Raw genomic sequence first — 20,000 nt, forward strand, 5'->3', positions numbered from 1 at the left:
AAGCCCGGATAGTCAGGACAGCAGTTGACTAGCCCGGATAGTTCAGGACAGTTTGACTAGCCCGGATAGTCCAGGACAGCAGTTGCTTAGCCCGGATAGTCAGGACAGCAGTTGACCAGCCCAGATAGTCAGGACAAGTTTGACTAGCCCGGATAGTTCAGGACAGTTTGACTAGCCCGGATAGTCCAGGACAGCAGTTGCTTAGCCCGGATAGTCAGGACGGCAGTTGACTAGGCAGTTGACTAGACAGGATAGTCAGGACGGCAGTTGACTAGGCAGTTGACTAGCCCGGACAGTCAGGACAGCAGTTGCGTCCTCTGCTGTTCTGGTGGTCATAGTCGGACACGACTGACTATCAAACACACGCACGTGTCGACAGGGCACAAGGTGGGCAGTGACTGTTTCGGGTCTGGCCAGTGCGTGGAGAACGCCGAGTGTACCTCCACCATGGGCGGGCTGTGTGACTGTGTCGTCGGCTTCTACGTCAACGGGGAGAAGTGTGAGCCCTGTGAGTACTTCAACCCCTCCTTCTTTCCTTCCTTCCTTCCTTCCTTCCTTGTTTGTTTCGCTTTTTTTCTTTTTTTTTCTTTGTATTTGTATTTGTATTTCTTTTTCTTTTTTTATCACAACAGATTTCTCTGTGTGAAATTCGGGGCTGCTCTCCCCCAGGGAGAGCGCGTCGCTACACTACAGCGCCACCCCCTTTTTTTTCTGCGTGCAGTTTTATTTGTTTATTCTATCGAAGTGGATTTTTCTACAGAATTTTGCCAGGAACAAAACAACCCTTTTGTTGCTGATGGTTCTTTTATGTGCGCTAAGTGCATGCTGCACACGGGACCTCGGTTTATCGTCTCATCCGAATGACTAGCGTCCAGATCACCACTCAAGGTCTAGTGGAGGGGGAGAAAATATCGGCGGCTGAGCCGTGAATCGAACCAGTGCGTTCAGATTCTCTCGCTTCCTAGGCGGAAACAACCGCCTGAAACACCACCTATACACGAAACTCCGTATCGGCGACACAGAGCAGTGCCCCTGCAGAACAGACAGCCAGACAACAGAACATCTGCTGCAGTCAAGCCCGCTCCACCAAGTGCTGCGAGAGAAAACCTGACCCGACCCAATCCCAGCGGCCCGGAAGCTCTACGGAGGACTGGAGGACCTGAGACGTACTGCCGCCTTCGTCGAGGAGACGGGGGAATCTGTCTGATAAATGACGAACGAGACAACAACATCCTGACCACAAAACTGAAGGGTACAGCAACACTGTCGACCCTACCCATCATTTCAACATGGCTGCGAGACATGGACGATCTACAGGGGGCACTTCAAACGGCTGGAGGGATTCCTTTAAATGGGCCGTGCGCTCCGTTCTTGGGCCACTGTCACAGGACCAGGCCACCAACACAGATGTTCTTGAAGGGACCCACCCTTTATCTATCAAAGCAATGATCCTGTAGTTACTGTTTCACTGGTCAGGACATGTCACAAGGATGGAGGACCACCACATTCCATAGCAGCTGCTGTTCGGGGAGCTAGCGCAGGGACTTAGAAACAGAGGTCGCCCATGCAAACGATACAGACAACCTGAAAGACAGTTTTCAGTGGTGCAACATCTCCCTTGCTAAAACAGAAACAGACGTCGCCCATGCAAACGATACAGACAACCTGAAAGGCAGTTTTCAATGGTGCAACATCTCCCTTGCTAAAACAGAAACAGGTCGCCCATGCAAACGATACAGACAACCTGAAAGACAGTCTTCAGTGGTGCAACATCTCCCCTGCTAAAACAGAAACAGGTCGCCCATGCAAACGATACAGACAACCTGAAAGACAGTTTTCAAAGGTGCAACATCTCCCTTGCTAAAACAGAAACAGAGGTCGCCCATGCAAACGATACAGACAACCTGAAAGACAGTCTTCAGTGATGCAACATCTCCCTTGCTAAAACAGAAACAGAGGTCGCCCATGCAAACGATACAGACAACCTGAAAGACAGTCTTCAGTGGTGCAACATCTCCCTTGCTGAAACAGAAACAGACGTCGCCCATGCAAACGATACAGACAACCTGAAAGGCAGTTTTTGATGGTGCAACATCTCCCTTGCTGAAACAGAAACAGAGGTCGCCCATGCAAACGATACAGACAACCTGAAAGACAGTCTTCAGTGGTGCAACATCTCCCTTGCTGAAACAGAGGTCGCCCATGCAAACGATACAGACAACCTGAAAGACTATCTTCAGTGGTGCAACATCTCCCCTGCTTCTTCTTCTTCTTCTTCTTCTGCGTTCACTCGTATGCACACGAGTGGGCTTTTACGTGTATGACCGTTTTACCCCCGCCATGTAGGCAGCCATACTCCGTTTTTCGGGGGCATCTCCCCTGCTGAAATGCCAGCACAGCACGTGATGGAGTAAGTTGGCGTGCATCAATAAGACGTGAAGAGAGACGCTGCAGCAGCAAGGGTCGGGCAGCCAGAAAACGTCTCCACTGACCAGCATCTGCCCCTGCAACATCAGCAGGCTTTCTGGGAGTGGGCCTCTGTGCTCACCACTTTGCGAAATCCAGACTTTGGCCTGCAGAGCTACTCCTGTGCGTGTAAATAGCCGCTCTGTGTAGTCTTCGTTGAAACCGAGGGAAAACGATTCTTACTGTTATTATCATTGTGATTATTTATTTATTTATTTATTTATTTATTTATTCAATCATTTCTTCAATCAGTCATCTGTTCAAATCATTTATTGATTTATTCGTTATCTGCTTATCTATTTACATTAAAACTGTGTTGTTGTGTTGTTGTTTTTTAAATTCTTATTCTCCTTTGCTTATTTGTTTGGTCGGCTATTCATTCATACAGCAATTTATTTCTTTGTTTATTCATTTGTTTGTGTGCATACTATACATACTTGCATAGATAGATAGATAAATAGATAGATAGATGGATGGATAGATAGATGGATAGTTTTTGTTTATTCATTTTGTATGTGTGTTTACATACTTACATAGATAGGAATATAGATAGACAGATAACACTGTTTAACTATTCATTTATCTATTTGTTTACTTTCTTAATTACTTACTTACTGTATGTATATATCTATGTATTTACTTATTTATTCATTGTATTTATTTGTTTATGGATATATTCATTTACTCGTTCATTCATTTATTCAGTTATTCACACAGTTGTTTTTTTTTGTTTTTTGTTTTTGTTTTTTACTTCATTTATTCAGTTGTTCACATGGTTGGTTTTTTGGTTTGTTTGTTTGTTGTTGTTTTTTTGTTGTTTTTTACTTCATTCATTCTATTATTCACACAGTTGGTTTGGTTGTTTTTGTTGTTTTGTTGTTGTTGTTGTTTTGTTTTGTTTTTACTTCAGTTATTCAGTTATTCACACGGTTGGTTTGTTTGTTTGTTTGTTTGTTTGTTTTTACTTCATTCATTCAGTTATTCACACGGTTGGGTTTTTTTCTGTTTGTTTCGGATTTTTGTTTTCTTTTGTTTTGGTGTTTTTTTGTACTTCATTTATTCGGTTATTCACATAGTTGGTGTGGTGGTTGTTGTTGTTTTTTCTCACCCCCTAACAAACACACACTGTTGTCGTCATCACACAGCGATCAGGCCTGGGTTCGCTTGCCAGGCAGTCGGCCAGTGTGTGGTCTACGCCGAGTGTGACGTGGGCAGCACGAGCCTGTGTGCCTGCAACCCTGGCTACTGGAACGACAAGAACGTCGAGTGTAAGAAAGGTGAGGAAAAGGAGGGGCGTGTGTGGGGGTGTGTGTGGGGGGGTGTGGGTGTGGGGGGTGGGGTTGAGGTGGGGGGGAGGGGGGGTGGGGGTAGGAGGAGCTGAGAACGCGTGGAGAGGAGGGTTCGGGGAGAGGAGGAGGAGTGGGGGGTGTGGGGGGAATAGAATAGAATAGAATAGAATAGAATAGAAAGGTAGGGGTAGAACCTTAAAGTTTATAAGACACAATGAAACATAAACATGAGCATATTAAGAAGAGAAACATTCGTGAACAAATTTCGCCAGCCTTGGCTGTAATTCTGTTAGAAGGATCACTTCACTAGGCTTTGCATTTGGACGACATATATCGATTAGGAAACTGTGTCTGTAAGTATTGTACTTTACACAATTGCCGTACTCTTTCAGCTGATCAAGAGCGCAAATAAATCCCGCCGTTGCTACTTCTAGAGTTGGTGAGAGGGAGAGACTTGAGGAGAAGGAGCAGTAGTAGTAGTAGCATCAGTACTAGCAGTAGCAACAGCAGTAGTAGTAGTAGCATCAGTACTAGCAGTAGCAACAGCAGTAGTAGTAGTAGCATCAGTACTAGCAGTAGCAACAGCAGTAGTAGTAGTAGCATCAGTACTAGCAGTAGCAACAGCAGTAGTAGTAGTAGCATCAGTACTAGCAGTAGTAACAGCAGTAGTAGTAGTAGCATCAGTACTAGCAGCAGTAACAGCAGTAGTAGTAGTAGCATCAGTACTAGCAGTAGCAACAGCAGTAGTAGTAGTAGCATCAGTACTAGCAGTAGTAACAGCAGTAGTAGTAGTAGCATCAGTACTAGCAGCAGTAACAGCAGTAGCAGTAGTAGCACTAGCAGTAGCAGCAGTAGCAGTAGCAGCAGCAGTAGTAGTAGCAGTAGCAGTAACAGTGGTAGATGAAGAAGTAGCAACGGCGGGATTTATTTGCGCTCTTGATCAGCTGAAAGAGTAGTAGTAGTAGTAGTAGTAGTAGTAGTAGTAGTAGTAGTAGTAGTAGTAGTAGTAGTAGCAGTAGTAACAGCACTAGCAGTAGTAACAGCAGCAGCAGTAGTAGTAGCAGCAACAGCAGCAGCAGTAGCAGTGGCAGCAGTAGCAGTAGCAGTAGCAGCAATAGTAGTAGCAACAGCAGCAGTAGTAACAGTGGTAGATGAAGAGGTAGTAACGGCGGGATTTATTCGCGCTCTTGATTAGTAGTAGTAGTAGTAGTAGTAGTAGTAGTAGTAACGGCGGGATTTATTCGCGCTCTTGATCAGCAGAAAGAGTAGTAGTAGTAGTAGTAGTAGTAGTAGTAGTAGTAGTAGTAGTAGTAGCAACAGCAGCAGTAGCAGTAGCAGTAGCAGCAATAGTAGTAGCAACAGCAGCAGTAGTAACAGTGGTAGATGAAGAGGTAGTAACGGCGGGATTTATTCGCGCTCTTGATTAGTAGTAGTAGTAGTAGTAGTAGTAGTAGTAGCAGCAGCAGCAGTAGTAGTAGTAGTAGTAGTAGTAGTAGTAACGGCGGGATTTATTCGCGCTCTTGATCAGCAGAAAGAGTAGTAGTAGTAGTAGTAGTAGTAGTAGTAGTAGTAGTAGTAGTAGTAATGGCGGGATTTATTCGCGCTCTTGATCAGCAGAAAGAGTAGTAGTAGTAGTAGTAGTAGTAGTAGTAGTAGTAGTAGTAGTAGTAGTAGTAGTAGTAGTAACGGCGGGATTTATTCGCGCTCTTGATCAGCAGAAAGAGTAGTAGTAGTAGCAACAGCAGCAGTAGCAGTGGCAGCAGTAGCAGTAGCAGTAGCAGCAATAGTAGTAGCAACAGCAGCAGTAGTAACAGTGGTAGATGAAGAGGTAGTAACGGCGGGATTTATTCGCGCTCTTGATTAGTAGTAGTAGTAGTAGTAGTAGTAGTAGCAGCAGCAGCAGCAGCAGCAGCAGCAGTAGTAGTAGTAGTAGTAGTAACGGCGGGATTTATTCGCGCTCTTGATCAGCAGAAAGAGTAATAGTAGTAGTAGTAGTAACGGCGGGATTTATTCGCGCTCTTGATCAGCAGAAAGAGTAGTAGTAGTAGTAGTAGTAGTAGTAGTAGTAGTAGTAGTAGTAGTAGTAGTAGTAGTAACGGCGGGATTTATTCGCGCTCTTGATCAGCAGAAAGAGTAGTAGTAGTAGTAGTAGTAGTAGTAGTAGTAGTAGTAGTAGTAGTAGTAGTAGTAGTAGTAGTAGTAGTAGTAACGGCGGGATTTATTCGCGCTCTTGATCAGCAGAAAGAGTAGTAGTAGTAGTAGTAGTAGTAGTAGCAACAGCAGCAGCAGTAGCAGTGGCAGTAGTAGCAGTAGCAGCAATAGTAGTAGCAACAGCAGCAGCAGTAGTAGTAGCAGCAACAGCAGCAGCAGTAGCAGTGGCAGCAGTAGCAGTAGCAGCAATAGTAGTAGCAACAGCAGCAGTAGTAACAGTGGTAGATGAAGAGGTAGTAACGGCGGGATTTATTCGCGCTCTTGATTAGTAGTAGTAGTAGTAGTAGTAGTAGTAACGGCGGGATTTATTCGCGCTCTTGATTAGTAGTAGTAGTAGTAGTAGTAGTAGTAGTAGTAGTAGTAGTAGTAGCAGCAGCACTAACAGTAGTAGATGAAGAAGTAGTAACGGCGGGATTTATTCGCGCTCTTGATCTTACATGGGCGAGACAGGTTGGGGATGGGGGGGGGGGCGGGTTAGGGGTAGAACAACTTACCCCACTGTGAAGGAGAAAAACAGGACAGGTCCTGCCTTCCCATGTCCACCCCCGAGACACAGTGGGTATGAGTTCGCTTCCCTGATGGCCGTACGAGGCTATGGATCCTCTAACATTTTAGCCAAAGGACACAGATTGTGGAGCGTGGATGGGGGTACGGGGGTTGGGGGGTTAATTTAATAGGTCTTGTTTGGGGAACTGGTAAGTTTTAGTTTCAGTAGCTCAAGGAGGCGTCACTGCGTTCGGACAAATCCATATACGCTACACCACATCTGCCAAGCAGATGCCTGACCAGCAGCATAACCCAACGCGCTTAGTCAGGCCTTGAGGAAAAAAAAGAAAGAAAAATAGGTGAATAAATAATAGATAAGCTTACATAAATAAATAAATAAATAAATAAATAAATAATTTGAACTGGTAAGTAATCAGTTAATACTTTTCGAAAGCTGCTCTGGGTTGCTCTATCAATCCATCTCCCGTTATTTGCAAGGATATTCATCACACATCTTCCTACTCATGTTTCACGACTTGTAATCAATGTAAATGCTGCGCAGAATATATGATAAACTCAAAAAAATATAAACCTCACGGATTAAACGCTTGTCACACACACACATGCACATGCGTATCAAGCACATGTACGAGGGTCATTCAATAAATAAGGTGAATTTTTCGGTATGAGGACTTCCAATACAGATAGAAGCTTACTTTTTTTTTCTTTCTTTTTTGTGTTTTTGTTTTACTTCTTTTTCACATGGATTTAATTTGTTGTGCAGATTTTAAAAAAACTTTGAGAGTTTTGGCGATTAACAAAGATGGCCGACCAAGAAGCATGCTCCAGGATTGAACAGCGGTCAGTTATCAAGTTTTTGGTTGCTGAAGGGTGCAAACCAGTTGAAATTCATAGGAGAATGTCAACTGTGTATGGTGCCACATGTTTCAGCCGAAAAAATGTCTACAAGTGGGCTAAATTGTTTAAAGAAGGACGGAGCAGTGTTGAGGATGAAGACAGGCCTGGAAGTGTTGTGAGCGACTGGCTGAGACATCAGTCCAAAGATTTTTATGCTGAGGGAATACGGAAGCTTGTGCACAGATGGGAAAAGTGTGTGACAGTGCTGGGAGACTACATTGAAAATTTTTTCTCAAAAGTAAGCTTCTATCTGTATCAGAAGTCCTTATACCGAAAAATTCACCTTATTTATTGAATGACCCTCGTATGATGTCCCTTTATGGAGTTGAGTATCAAATATTCTGTATTCTGAAATCACTCCTACCAATGTCACAGCCATCAACGCCGGAAAACCCTGCACGGGATTTGGTCAGTGTGTGGAGCTCTCGGAATGCACTACCAACGAGGGGGGAACATGCGACTGCGAGAGCGACTACTATGCGCACGGCAGTGGGTGAGTGATGAATTCTCTCCCTTCTGGTTCGGCGAGGCAAGGGGAGGGAAGAAGTTGATTTGACGTGCCTTTTATAGGGGCTTTTGAAAGAATATATGCACGCATCTTTTTTGCATACACACACACACACACACACACACTCATCGCACGCACGCACACACACACACACATGCACGCACGCACACAAGCACGCACGCACACACACACACACACACACACACACACACACACACACACACACACACACACAGTGTTCCCCTCTCTTCCATTTCCCTTCCACCAGGAGTGTATGCATGTGTGGGCGCCGAGTTGGGTTGGGTGGGGGAGTGGATGTTGGAATGTGTGTGTGTGTGTGTGTGTGTGTGTGTGTGTGTGTGTGTGTGTGTGCGTGCGTGCGTATGTGTGTGTGTGTGTGTATGTGTGTGGATGTGGATGTGTGAGCGTCTGTGTGGATGTGTGTGTGTGTGTGTGTGAAGTTTTGGGTGTGGGGGGGTTTGCGTAACGGGAGGTTGTGGTGGTGGTGGTGGTGGTGGTGATGGTGTATCAGTGTGTATGTGTGTGTGTGTGTGCCAGCACATGTTTGTGTGTGGTTGTGTGTGCGTGCGTGTGTGTGTATGTATCTATGTGTGTGCGTGCGTGCGTGTGTGCGTCTGTGTGTGTGTGTGTGTGTGTGTGTGTGTATCTATGTGTGTGCGTGCGTGCGTGTGTGCGTCTGTGTGTGTGTGTGTGTGTGTGTGTGTGTGTGTGTGTGTGTGTGTGTGTGCAGTCGCTGTCGACTCCGACACAAGCCCAACCGATCCTGCACGAGAGATGCAGAATGTGTCGTCAATGCTGGTTGTGTCAGGTGACGTGTCCACTTTCTGTGTGTGTGTGTGTGCGTGTGTGTGTGTCTTTGTCTGTCTCTGTCTCCCTCCCCACTCTCTCTCCCCTGTCTCTCTCTCTCTCTCTCTCTCTCTGTCTCTCTCCCTGTCTCTCTTTCTCTCTCTCTCTCCCTCTCTCCCTTCCTCACTCTCTCTCTCTCTCTGTCTCTCTCCCTGTCTCTCTTTCTCTCTCTCTCTCCCTCTCTCCCTTCCTCACTCTCTCTCCCTGTCTCTCTTTCTCTCTCTCTCTCCCTCTCTCCTTTCCTCACTCTCTCTCTCTCTCTGTCTCTCTCCCTGTCTCTCGGTGTCCTCCGTGACGCAGCGCGAAGCGACAGGGCGACACTTGTGAGAGCTGTGCAAAAATCGTCAATTTTGCTTCAAAATGCCAGTTACTGGACTTCCAGCGACTGTGGAGAAAACCCTGTCTGCCCTGTTGACTGACCGACAATGCGCTGACGAGTTGGAAAGTTGTGGGTGACGAGTTGGAAAGTGGTGGGTGACGAGTTGGAAAGTGGTGGGTGACGAGTTGGAAAGTTGTGGGTGACGAGTTGGAAAGTTGTGGGTGACGAGTTGGAAAGTGGTGGGTGACGAGTTGGAAAGTGGTGGGTGACGAGTTGGAAAGTTGTGGGTGACGAGTTGGAAAGTGGTGGGTGACGAGTTGGAAAGTGGTGGGTGACGAGTTGGAAAGTGGTGGGTGACGAGTTGGAAAGTTGTGGGTGACGAGTTGGAAAGTTGTGGGTGACGAGTTGGAAAGTTGTGGGTGACGAGTTGGAAAGTGGTGGGTGACGAGTTGGAAAGTGGTGGGTGACGAGTTGGAAAGTTGTGGGTGACGAGTTGGAAAGTTGTGGGTGACGAGTTGGAAAGTGGTGGGTGACGAGTTGGAAAGTTGTGGGTGACGAGTTGGAAAGTTGTGGGTGACGAGTTGGAAAGTGGTGGGTGACGAGTTGGAAAGTGGTGGGTGACGAGTTGGAAAGTTGTGGGTGACGAGTTGGAAAGTGGTGGGTGACGAGTTGGAAAGTTGTGGGTGACGAGTTGGAAAGTGGTGGGTGACGAGTTGGAAAGTTGTGGGTGACGAGTTGGAAAGTTGTGGGTGACGAGTTGGAAAGTTGTGGGTGACGAGTTGGAAAGTGGTGGGTGACGAGTTGGAAAGTGGTGGGTGACGAGTTGGAAAGTTGTGGGTGACGAGTTGGAAAGTGGTGGGTGACGAGTTGGAAAGTGGTGGGTGACGAGTTGGAAAGTTGTGGGTGACGAGTTGGAAAGTGGTGGGTGACGAGTTGGAAAGTGGTGGGTGACGAGTTGGAAAGTTGTGGGTGACGAGTTGGAAAGTGGTGGGTGACGAGTTGGAAAGTGGTGGGTGACGAGTTGGAAAGTGGTGGGTGACGAGTTGGAAAGTTGTGGGTGACGAGTTGGAAAGTGGTGAAAGTGGTGGGTGACGAGTTGGAAAGTGGTGGGTGACGAGTTGGAAAGTGGTGGGTGACGAGTTGGAAAGTGGTGAAAGTGGTGGGTGACGAGTTGGAAAGTGGTGAAAGTGGTGGGTGACGAGTTGGAAAGTGGTGGGTGACGAGTTGGAAAGTGGTGGGTGACGAGTTGGAAAGTGGTGAAAGTGGTGGGTGACGAGTTGGAAAGTGGTGGGTGACGAGTTGGAAAGTGGTGGGTGACGAGTTGGAAAGTGGTGGGTGACGAGTTGGAAAGTTGTGGGTGACGAGTTGGAAAGTGGTGGGTGACGAGTTGGAAAGTGGTGGGTGACGAGTTGGAAAGTTGTGGGTGACGAGTTGGAAAGTGGTGGGTGACGAGTTGGAAAGTTGTGGGTGACGAGTTGGAAAGTTGTGGGTGACGAGTTGGAAAGTGGTGGGTGACGAGTTGGAAAGTGGTGGGTGACGAGTTGGAAAGTTGTGGGTGACGAGTTGGAAAGTGGTGGGTGACGAGTTGGAAAGTTGTGGGTGACGAGTTGGAAAGTTGTGGGTGACGAGTTGGAAAGTGGTGGGTGACGAGTTGGAAAGTTGTGGGTGACGAGTTGGAAAGTGGTGGGTGACGAGTTGGAAAGTTGTGGGTGACGAGTTGGAAAGTGGTGGGTGACGAGTTGGAAAGTTGTGGGTGACGAGTTGGAAAGTGGTGGGTGACGAGTTGGAAAGTGGTGGGTGACGAGTTGGAAAGTGGTGGGTGACGGCGACAGCACACTGGTCGTTTTGCGACTGAAACAAGTTGACACTGAAATGCCAACAACAATGGCGGACCCCGTCTTGAACCGTAGCACGCAAGTGCAATACTTCAGAAGGAAACCGCCCAGCTAGATCAGACGAGATCAGGAAAGAACGAGGCAGCAGAAAGAAAGGCAGGCAGGTGTCGCAGCTGGTGCTGAGTGTGTTGTGAAGGGACAGTCCTTTTCTGACGACCATTCTAAACAAGCTGACACAAGGGACAGAGACACACAACACACTCTGACGGTGTGCACGGACCAGAACGACGAGCCAGCAGCAGGTGTGTCACAGGTGACAGGCAACGTGAATATTCCTTCACCATCGGACTACGACACCTCTCAGTTTCTTCAGCAGCCAGACAATGACAGTGAGTCAGTAAGTGACAGTACAGTGGCTGGGTTCGATGTTGGTGTTGTAAAGAGTTACGTAGCGACATTGACTGACAGATCGACACAAAGGCGTTTGAGAGATAGACACAGAAATGAAGCATTTCGAAAGGTTGTTTCTAATAGGTATGATGGTGCAGATGTGCTGTTATGTGAATCGGATGATATTGCACTTGAATATTCGATCAGCACAAATAGTGATGTGGACTGTACCTTCTGGTTTATAAAACAGGACGAAAAGAATATGTTAGAGGAAGAACGTGTCAAGTTATCCAAAATAAGAAAAGGAAAACGAATCCACAACACACAGCACACTGACACACAAGCACGTGCAGAACGAGACTTGCAAACTCTTCGTGGCCTGATCCAGTTCTACCTGGGCTGATGTGTTCGCTACTGTGCCTCGCCTTGTCAACAGAATCTCTTGTCAGTGACAATATCGATATTGACAATAACGATTGTGTCATGTGATTGTACATTGAAAAAAGAAAACATTGCCATGGTTTCCATGTCTGTGACTTCGCGTCACGATTACTGTGTGTCGTGTCGCATTGCTGAATGGGCTTCACAGCTTAATAGCAATAAAATTCGTTCGTTCGTTCGTTCGTTCTCCCTGTTTCTCTTTCTCTCTTTCCCCCTCTCTCCCTTCCTCACTCTCCCTCTGTACCCCTCTCAATCCATTTCTCTCTCTCTCTCTCTCTTTCTCCCTCTCTCTTTTTTCTTTCTCTCCCTCTCCCCCAAAGTTTTTTTTGTTTTGTTTTTTGATCATTCGTTGGCCTTTTCTCTTTTTTATTTTGGTTTTTCTTTAAAGAAGCTTGCCTAATTTGTTCCAGTCTCCATTCCGTCAGTTTCGTTCTGTGGCAAAAACAACAAGTGATAATGAAATTTTATGGAAGAAGCCGGGATGGAACTGACATAACTGACTGCTAGCGTGATTTGCAATGTTGGACTGAGGATATCAAGTTGTGCAAAGTCTGTTCACTCTGGTGGTTTCAGACACTGTATGTTTGTTCGCTCTCAGCCCCCAGCCCCCCCCCCCCCTCTCCCCTCGTCGCCCCCGCTCCCCCTCCCGCCCCCCCACTCCACTATCGAAGTTTTCGGAATTATTCTTGCATGGCAGAAATCTCACGCGAGTCACACAAGCTCTTATTTGTTGTTGTTGTTGTATTAGTTATTTTGATTTTGATACATGATCTGACATTATAATTCAACGGAACCTTGAACAACTAGTTTGGTTAACAGTTATCCAGCGATAGCGAACACATCACAGACGGGCGCAATAGCCGAGTGGTTAAAGCGTTGGACTGTCAATCTGAGGGTCCCGGGTTCGAATCACGGTGACGGCGCCTGGTGGGTAAAGGGTGGAGATTTTTACGATCTCCCAGGTCAACATCTGTGCAGACCTGCTTAGTGCCTGAACCCCCTTCGTGTGTATATGCAAGCAGAAGATCAAATACGCACGTTAAAGATCCCGTAATCCATGTCAGCGTTCGGTGGGTTATGGAAACAAGAACATACCCAGCATGCACACCCCCGAAAACGGAGTATGGCTGCCTACATGGCGGGGTAAAAACGGTCATACACGTAAAAGCCCACTCGTGTGCATACGAGTGAACGTGGGAGTTGCAGCCCACGAACGCAGAAGAAGAAGAAGAACACATCACAAAGCAAACCATTGTGTTTCCAGATATCGATGTCAAATCTAACGATGGTTATGTTCACAAGATGAGAATATGCGTTAACTATATTCAGCGTGGTCATTCATTGTAAACGTGTTGTTCTGATCAAATTTTGATATAAATGTAACCATGGTTATGTCCACAATATGCCAACGAGCTTTCCCTAAAACCAGGGAAGTTATAAATTGTGAACATGTTTTTTTTTTCTTTCTTCAGTTATAAATATAGATGCTACTTATTTTCACAATAGGAGAATGTATTTCACCTATATTCAGCGTCTTCATAAATTATGAACATACTTCTTTTTTTTCAGATATCGATTTCAATGTAATGATGGTTATTTTCACAGTAAGCGAAAGTGCTTTCACAACAACCACGGTGGTCATTAATCGTGAACATGTTGGGTTTTTTTTGGGGGGGAGGGTTGTGTTTTTTTCAGGTTTCGATGCAAATGTAACGACGGTTTCTATGACAACCAGAGTGGTCAATAATCGTCAACATGTTTTGTTCTTGTTTTCAGGTATCGATGCAAATGTTGACGGTTTCTACGACAACCAGGGTGGTCATTAATCGTCAACATGTTTTGTTCTTGTTTTCAGGTATCGATGCAAATGTTGCGACGGTTTCTATGACAACCAGAGTGGTCATTATTCGTGAAGATGTTTTTTTTTTTTTTTGTTTTCAGGTATCGATGCAAATGTAACGACGGTTTCTACGACAACCAGGGTGGTCACTAAATGTGAACATGTTTTGTTCTTGTTTTCAGGTATCGATGCAAATGTAACGACGGTTTCTATGACAACCAGGTGGTCATTATTCGTGAAGATGTTTTTTTTTTTTTTGTTTTCAGGTATCGATGCAAATGTAACGACGGTTTCTATGACAACCAGGGAGTATGTGACCCGGTGAAGAAGGTCGGGGAGCCGTGCACAGCCACCAAGGAGTGCACGAAGAACGGACAATGCACCTCCTCCACAGGGGGCACCTGTCAGTGCAAGACAGCCTTCTTCAACGTCCTCGGCGAATGCAAGAGCGAGATCCCTGCCGGGCTAACATGCACCGGACCGGGACAGTGCGTGCAAAACTCCGAGTGCCTCAACGGCGTGTGCACGTGCAACGCGGACTTCGTCAACAGGGCCGGCAAGTGCCAGCCGTTGATCCCGGCAGGCGACCCCTGCGCTCCGACCGACGTGTGCGTCACCAACGCCGACTGCTCCGCGGAAGGGGTCTGCGAGTGCGAGGCCAGGTTCTTCAACGATTTCGGCGAGTGCAAGCCGCTGAGGAAGGCGGAGGAGTTGTGCACGGGTCTGGGTCAGTGCGTGGAGCATGCCGAGTGCTCCGGGCAGAACGGCGGCGTCTGCATGTGCAAGCAGGGCTTCTACTCCGAGGGCGGGCTGTGCCTGTCCCGCAGGGACGCCGGCATCATCTGCACGAGCAGCAAGCAGTGCACTTTCAACTCCCAGTGCACGCAAGGTGACCGGCAGGGGGCAGTGATGACTGTGGTTATAGTGATGGTGGTGGTGATGGTGGTGGTGATGGTGGTGGTGGTGATGATGGTGGTGGTGGTGATGGTGGTGGTGGTGGTGGTGGTGATGGTGGTGGTGGTGGTGGTGGTGGTGGTGGTGGTGATGATGATGGTGATGGTGGTGGTGGTGGTGGTGGTGGTGGTGATGGTGGTGGTGGTGGTGGTGATGATGATGGTGGTGGTGGTGGTGGTGGTGGTGGTGATGATGATGATGGTGGTGGTGGTGGTGATGGTGGTGGTGGTGATGATGGTGGTGGTGATGGTGGTGATGGTGATGGTGGTGGTGGTGAATGATGATGGTGGTGGTGATGATGATGGTGGTGGTGATGGTGAATGATGATGGTGGTGGTGATGATGATGGTGGTGGTGATGGTGATGATGATGATGGTGGTGATGATGGTGATGATGATGGTGATGATGATGATGGTGGTGATGGTGATGGTGGTGGTGATGGTGATGGTGGTGGTGATGGTGGTGGTGGTGGTGGTGATTGTGGTGGTGATGGTGATGATGGTGGTGGTGGTGGTGATGGTGAATGATGATGGTGGTGGTGATGGTGGTGGTGATGGTGATGATGATGGTGGTGGTGATGGTGGTGATGGTGATGGTGGTGGTGGTGGTGATGATGGGGATGATAATGGTGGTGATAGTGGTGGTGGTGATGGTGATGGTGATAGTGATGATTATGATGGTGATGGCGGTGGTGATGATGAGAATGGTGATGATGATGATGATGATGATGATGGTAATGATGATGATGATGATGATAATAATAATGGTAATGATGATGATGATGGTGGTGGTGGTGGTGATGGTCATGGTGATGATGATGATGATGATGTTGATGATGATGGTGGTGATGGTGATGGTGATGATGATGATGATGGTGGTGGTGGTGGTGGTGGTGGTGATGATGATGATGATGATGTTGATGATGATGATGATGATGATCTTTCTGTCTCTGGACCTTGCGATTGGAATGAACTTCCTCTTTCGCTTCGTCAAGTCTCCACACTCAGTCTGTGAAGTCTGGCCTTAAAACCCACCTCTTCCCAAAATAGCCTCCCTTGCCTGCCTCTTCCTTGTCTTCAGTTTCTCCAGTTTTAGAGTTATGCGTGTGCCTGAATGACTGGTGCGAAAGCGCTTTGATTTGTCTCTGCACAAGATTCAGCGCTATATAAATACCATTATTATTATTATTATTATTATTATTATTATTATTATTTTTATTATATTTCCTGAAAGAGAAAAGGAACGTAGCCTTCAGCTTAAAATCACAATTTTTTTCTCATTATATTATCTAAATGCCTGAAATTCCATTTCTTAAAAAAAAAAAAAAAAAAGGATGTGTGTGGGAGTGTTGGAGGGGGTGGGGGAGTGGTGATGCTGCATTGCATCGACGAGCTTTCTCTTCTCCCTAGGAAGAGAAGCCCGAGTTTCACACAATGAAATCTGTTATCACAAAGAGTAGCAATGCAAATTAGTACAATACAATGCAATAGAAAGCAATACAATACAATACAGTTCTATTCAGTACAAATCAACACAATGCAATGCAACGCAACATAACACAACATAGCACAAAAGAACACAATACAATACAATACAGTTCTATTCAGTACAAATCGATACAACGCAATGCAACGCAACATAACACAACACAATACAATACAATACAATATCATGCAATTCAGTTCAATTCAGTACAAATCAATACACCACAATGCAAAGCAACATGACACAACACAGCACAAAAGAACACAATACAATACAAAACCACGCAATGCAATACAATGCAATGCAGTTCAATTCAGTACAAATCAATACACTGCAATGTAACACAACATAACACAACACAGCACAAAAGAACACAACGCAATACAATACAATACAATACAATGCAATGCAATGCAATACAGTTCTATTCAGTACAAATTGATACAACTCAATGCAAAGCAACATAACACAGCACAATACAATACTGTACAATACAGTTCTATTCAGTACAAATCAATACACCACAACGCAAAGCAACATAACACAACACAGCACAAAAGAACACAACGCAATACAATACAATAAAATACAATACAATACAATATCATGCAATACAGTTCAATTCAGTATAAATCAATACAATGCATAACACAACAGAGCACAAAAGAACACAACGCAATACAACACAATACAATGCAATACAATAGCCAATACTCTGCCCAGCATCACATTCTGCACGTCTCACATTAACACAGTCAATTACACAGTATCTGCTTCAGGAAAGAGAGGAATATCAGTTTCAGTTTCAGTAGCTCAAGGAGGCATCACTGTGTTCGGACAAATCCATAATACGCTCTACCACATCTGCCAAGCAGATGCCTGACCAGCAGCATAACCCAACGCACTTTGTCAGGCCTTGAGAAAAAAAATGTATATATATATAATAAATAAATAAATAATAAAATAATAAAAAATAAATAAATAAATAGACAAATAAAATGAAATGAAATAAATGAATAAATAAATAATAATAATATAATTTTTTTTTTTAATTAAAAAAAATAATAATGAATATCAGACAAAACCTAAATGACGCTAGGAGCAATCAGTTGTAACGAAGTTACTGTCAATGATATTTACAATGTACAGGAGTAGCATGGGGAAAAAATGCGAATACCATCAATATACGAGGGTCATTCAATAAATAAGGTGAATTTTTCGGTATAAGGACTTCTAATACAGATAGAAGCTTACTTTTTTTTTCTTTCTTTTTTTCAACGTAGTCTCCCAGCACTGTCACACACTTTTCCCATCTGTGCACAAGCTTCCGTATTCCCTCAGCGTAAAAATCTTTGGACTGATGTCTCAGCCAGTCGCTCACAACACTTTTGACTTCATCGTCACTTTCAAACTTCGTGCCTCTCGTGGACGCTTTCAAGGGACCAAACAGGTGAAAGTCTGAAGGGGCAAGGTCTGGGCTGTAAGGGGGATGAGGGAGCAGTTCCCAGCCCAGCTCGTTGATGGTCTGCACCGTTCGGGCTGCTGTGTGAGGCCTTGCATTGTCATGATGCAAGATGACTCCTTCTGACTGATGACCCCTGCGTTTGTTCTTTATGTCTTTCTTGACCTGCCTCAGCAGTTCACAGTAGTTGGCACTGTCATCCACTGTCACCCTTCTGTCAGACTGAATGAGGTCATTGACTGATTCGATCACCTCAGGAGACCTCACTTCTGTAGGCCTTCCAGGCCTGTCTTCATCCTCAACACTGCTCCGTCCTTCTTTAAACAATTTAGCCCACTTGTAGACATTTTTTCGGCTGAAACATGTGGCACCATACACAGTTGACATTCTCCTATGAATTTCAACTGGTTTGCACCCTTCAGCAACCAAAAACTTGATAACTGACAGCTGTTCAATCCTGGAGCATGCTTCTTGGTCGGTCATCTTTGTTAATCGCCAAAACTCTCAAAGTTTTTTTTTTAATCTGCAAAACAAATTAAATCCATGTGAAAAAGAAGTAAAACAAACCAAAAAAAAAAAAAAAAAAGTAAGCTTCTATTTGTATTAGAAGTCCTTATACCGAAAAATTCACCTTATTTATTGAATGACCCTCGTAAATATATAGCTCTGAAAAAAAATGAAAAAAAAATTTAAAAAAAAGATATACACTTCAAAATGTGGTGCTGTTTGCATACATTATAGAACTAAGTATCAAACCACCACAACAAATAAAAGGGCACACTCATTCTCGGACTTCACTTTTGACACCACCTTGGGCTGTATTCAAGACAAAATTCATTTTGCCTTCAGGCAAGTTATCTTTGACATGGTTGGGACCCACAGGTACAGTTTAGCTTGAAGGATAAGTTAACTTCGTATTCAAGACACACGCCGTCTGTTCAGACAGCTAACCCATCGTCCTTTTTTTTTTAAATCCCAAAGATTCCCGTCTGCACATGCTCTCAGTTTCACTTCTCATCGCACCACAGCCTTGTCGAGAGAGTTCGCAAAACACGTGCTATCCATAAAGCATGCCTGTTTTCCCTTTTGAAAAAAAAAAGAAAGAAAAATGCTGCAAAAAGATCCGCCATATTTACCTCTGCTTCGTGGGCAGTCACCCTTGACAGGTAGTAAGGGTAAATTGCCTTGGGTTTTCAGACAGCGGGTAGACTCTTGTGTTCATGAATACTGGATATTGCTTACCCTCGGGCAGTTTGCCTTGCCTCAGGCAGATTACCCACAGGTACACATTTACCCTCAGGCACGATGTTCTCTTGACTACACCCCTGACTGAAAACTCTCTCACTCAGGTGTGTGCACGTGCAACGCGGCTTACTACGAAAAGGGCGGACAGTGCCAGGAACGCAAAGCGGAGGGCGAGGTGTGTGAGGGGTACGGACAGTGCAGAGAACATGCCGAGTGCAGCGGCAAAACGGGAGGCACCTGCCAGTGTGACCCCGGGTACTACGCAGATGCTGGTGATTGCTTGCGGCTGAAGGACGTCTCTGCGACCTGCGGACGTGAGTTTGGGTTGGGTTGCGTAATTCGGTGTTTGTTTTTAATATGTTACATCACGTTGTTGTTGTGTTTTTTTTAAAGTTCAACATGGAAACAAGGCTGTGGAGCTTTTAGTTGTTGTTTTTTCAGCTGTGTTTTCCTGGACTTCCATGCTTTTTATTTCTTATTCATCATTTAAAAAAAAAAAGATTATAAAAATAAATACAAATACAAGTACAAAATTCATATATATTTTTTCTTTTTTTTCAGTCGGTCACAATCTCTCAGTCACATCCTTTGAAACAGATCTGAACCACTCCCTTTCAAGGAGTCTGTACCGTAAATATTGCACTCCAGTCCGTATATATTGTGTTTCAGTGAACTAAGACATGTATGGATGTATTTGTTATCATTGATGATAATTAACAACAAAAACAAACCAAAAATTTAAAAAATGGAAACACACAGGAACAAGAAAAGATGAAAGAAAAGAAAAGAACTTGTGGGTTGCGAGAGTGAACGTCTTGAATTAGTCCATGCACACAGAAAATGTAGGACTATGCTGCCTTCACCACCAAAATGGAAGATAAGAAATGAACTGATTTTGGGTGGGGGGGGGGACTCTGCTTCCATCAGCTATTGCATCTCATAATGCTTTCAATGAGCTGAAAGTAGCGAAGGATGTGTGTGTGGAGTAAGGGGATAGGTGTGTGGGGGTTGTTTGTGTGCTGTAGTAACTTACTGTTAGTGAGATTCACGTCTGAACTGATATTATTCTGTCAGCAAAATTGCTATTGTTACTTTTACAACACCGGTGTTGCAGAACGTTTGGTTACTGTGTAGTGGGTAGAACTTGACAGAACAAGTTCCCCATCATCAGACTCATTTCTATGATCATTTTTTGCGAACAGATGAAAAGCAACATTTAAATCTTCAGGCAAATATTTCCTCTATTTTTTTTCATTTTGAACATCACGTTTACACTGACTGTTAA

At 45.1% G+C, this 20,000-nt stretch overlaps 1 protein-coding gene across 1 annotated transcript in view; it reads left to right on the top strand.

Moving 5' to 3' along the window:
* Positions 1–20,000, top strand: part of LOC143278022 (uncharacterized) — a 227,046-nt gene that overhangs the window by 13,667 nt on the left and 193,379 nt on the right. Inside the window, 6 exon segments of the mRNA XM_076583034.1 lie at positions 380–508; positions 3,612–3,743; positions 7,746–7,863; positions 8,630–8,707; positions 13,837–14,459; positions 18,820–19,029. Of these exon segments, the coding sequence (XP_076439149.1) occupies positions 380–508; positions 3,612–3,743; positions 7,746–7,863; positions 8,630–8,707; positions 13,837–14,459; positions 18,820–19,029 (1,290 nt within the window).

This window comes from Babylonia areolata, chromosome 35 (genome assembly GCF_041734735.1).
Source record: "Babylonia areolata isolate BAREFJ2019XMU chromosome 35, ASM4173473v1, whole genome shotgun sequence".
Taxonomy (NCBI): domain Eukaryota; kingdom Metazoa; phylum Mollusca; class Gastropoda; order Neogastropoda; family Buccinidae; genus Babylonia; species Babylonia areolata.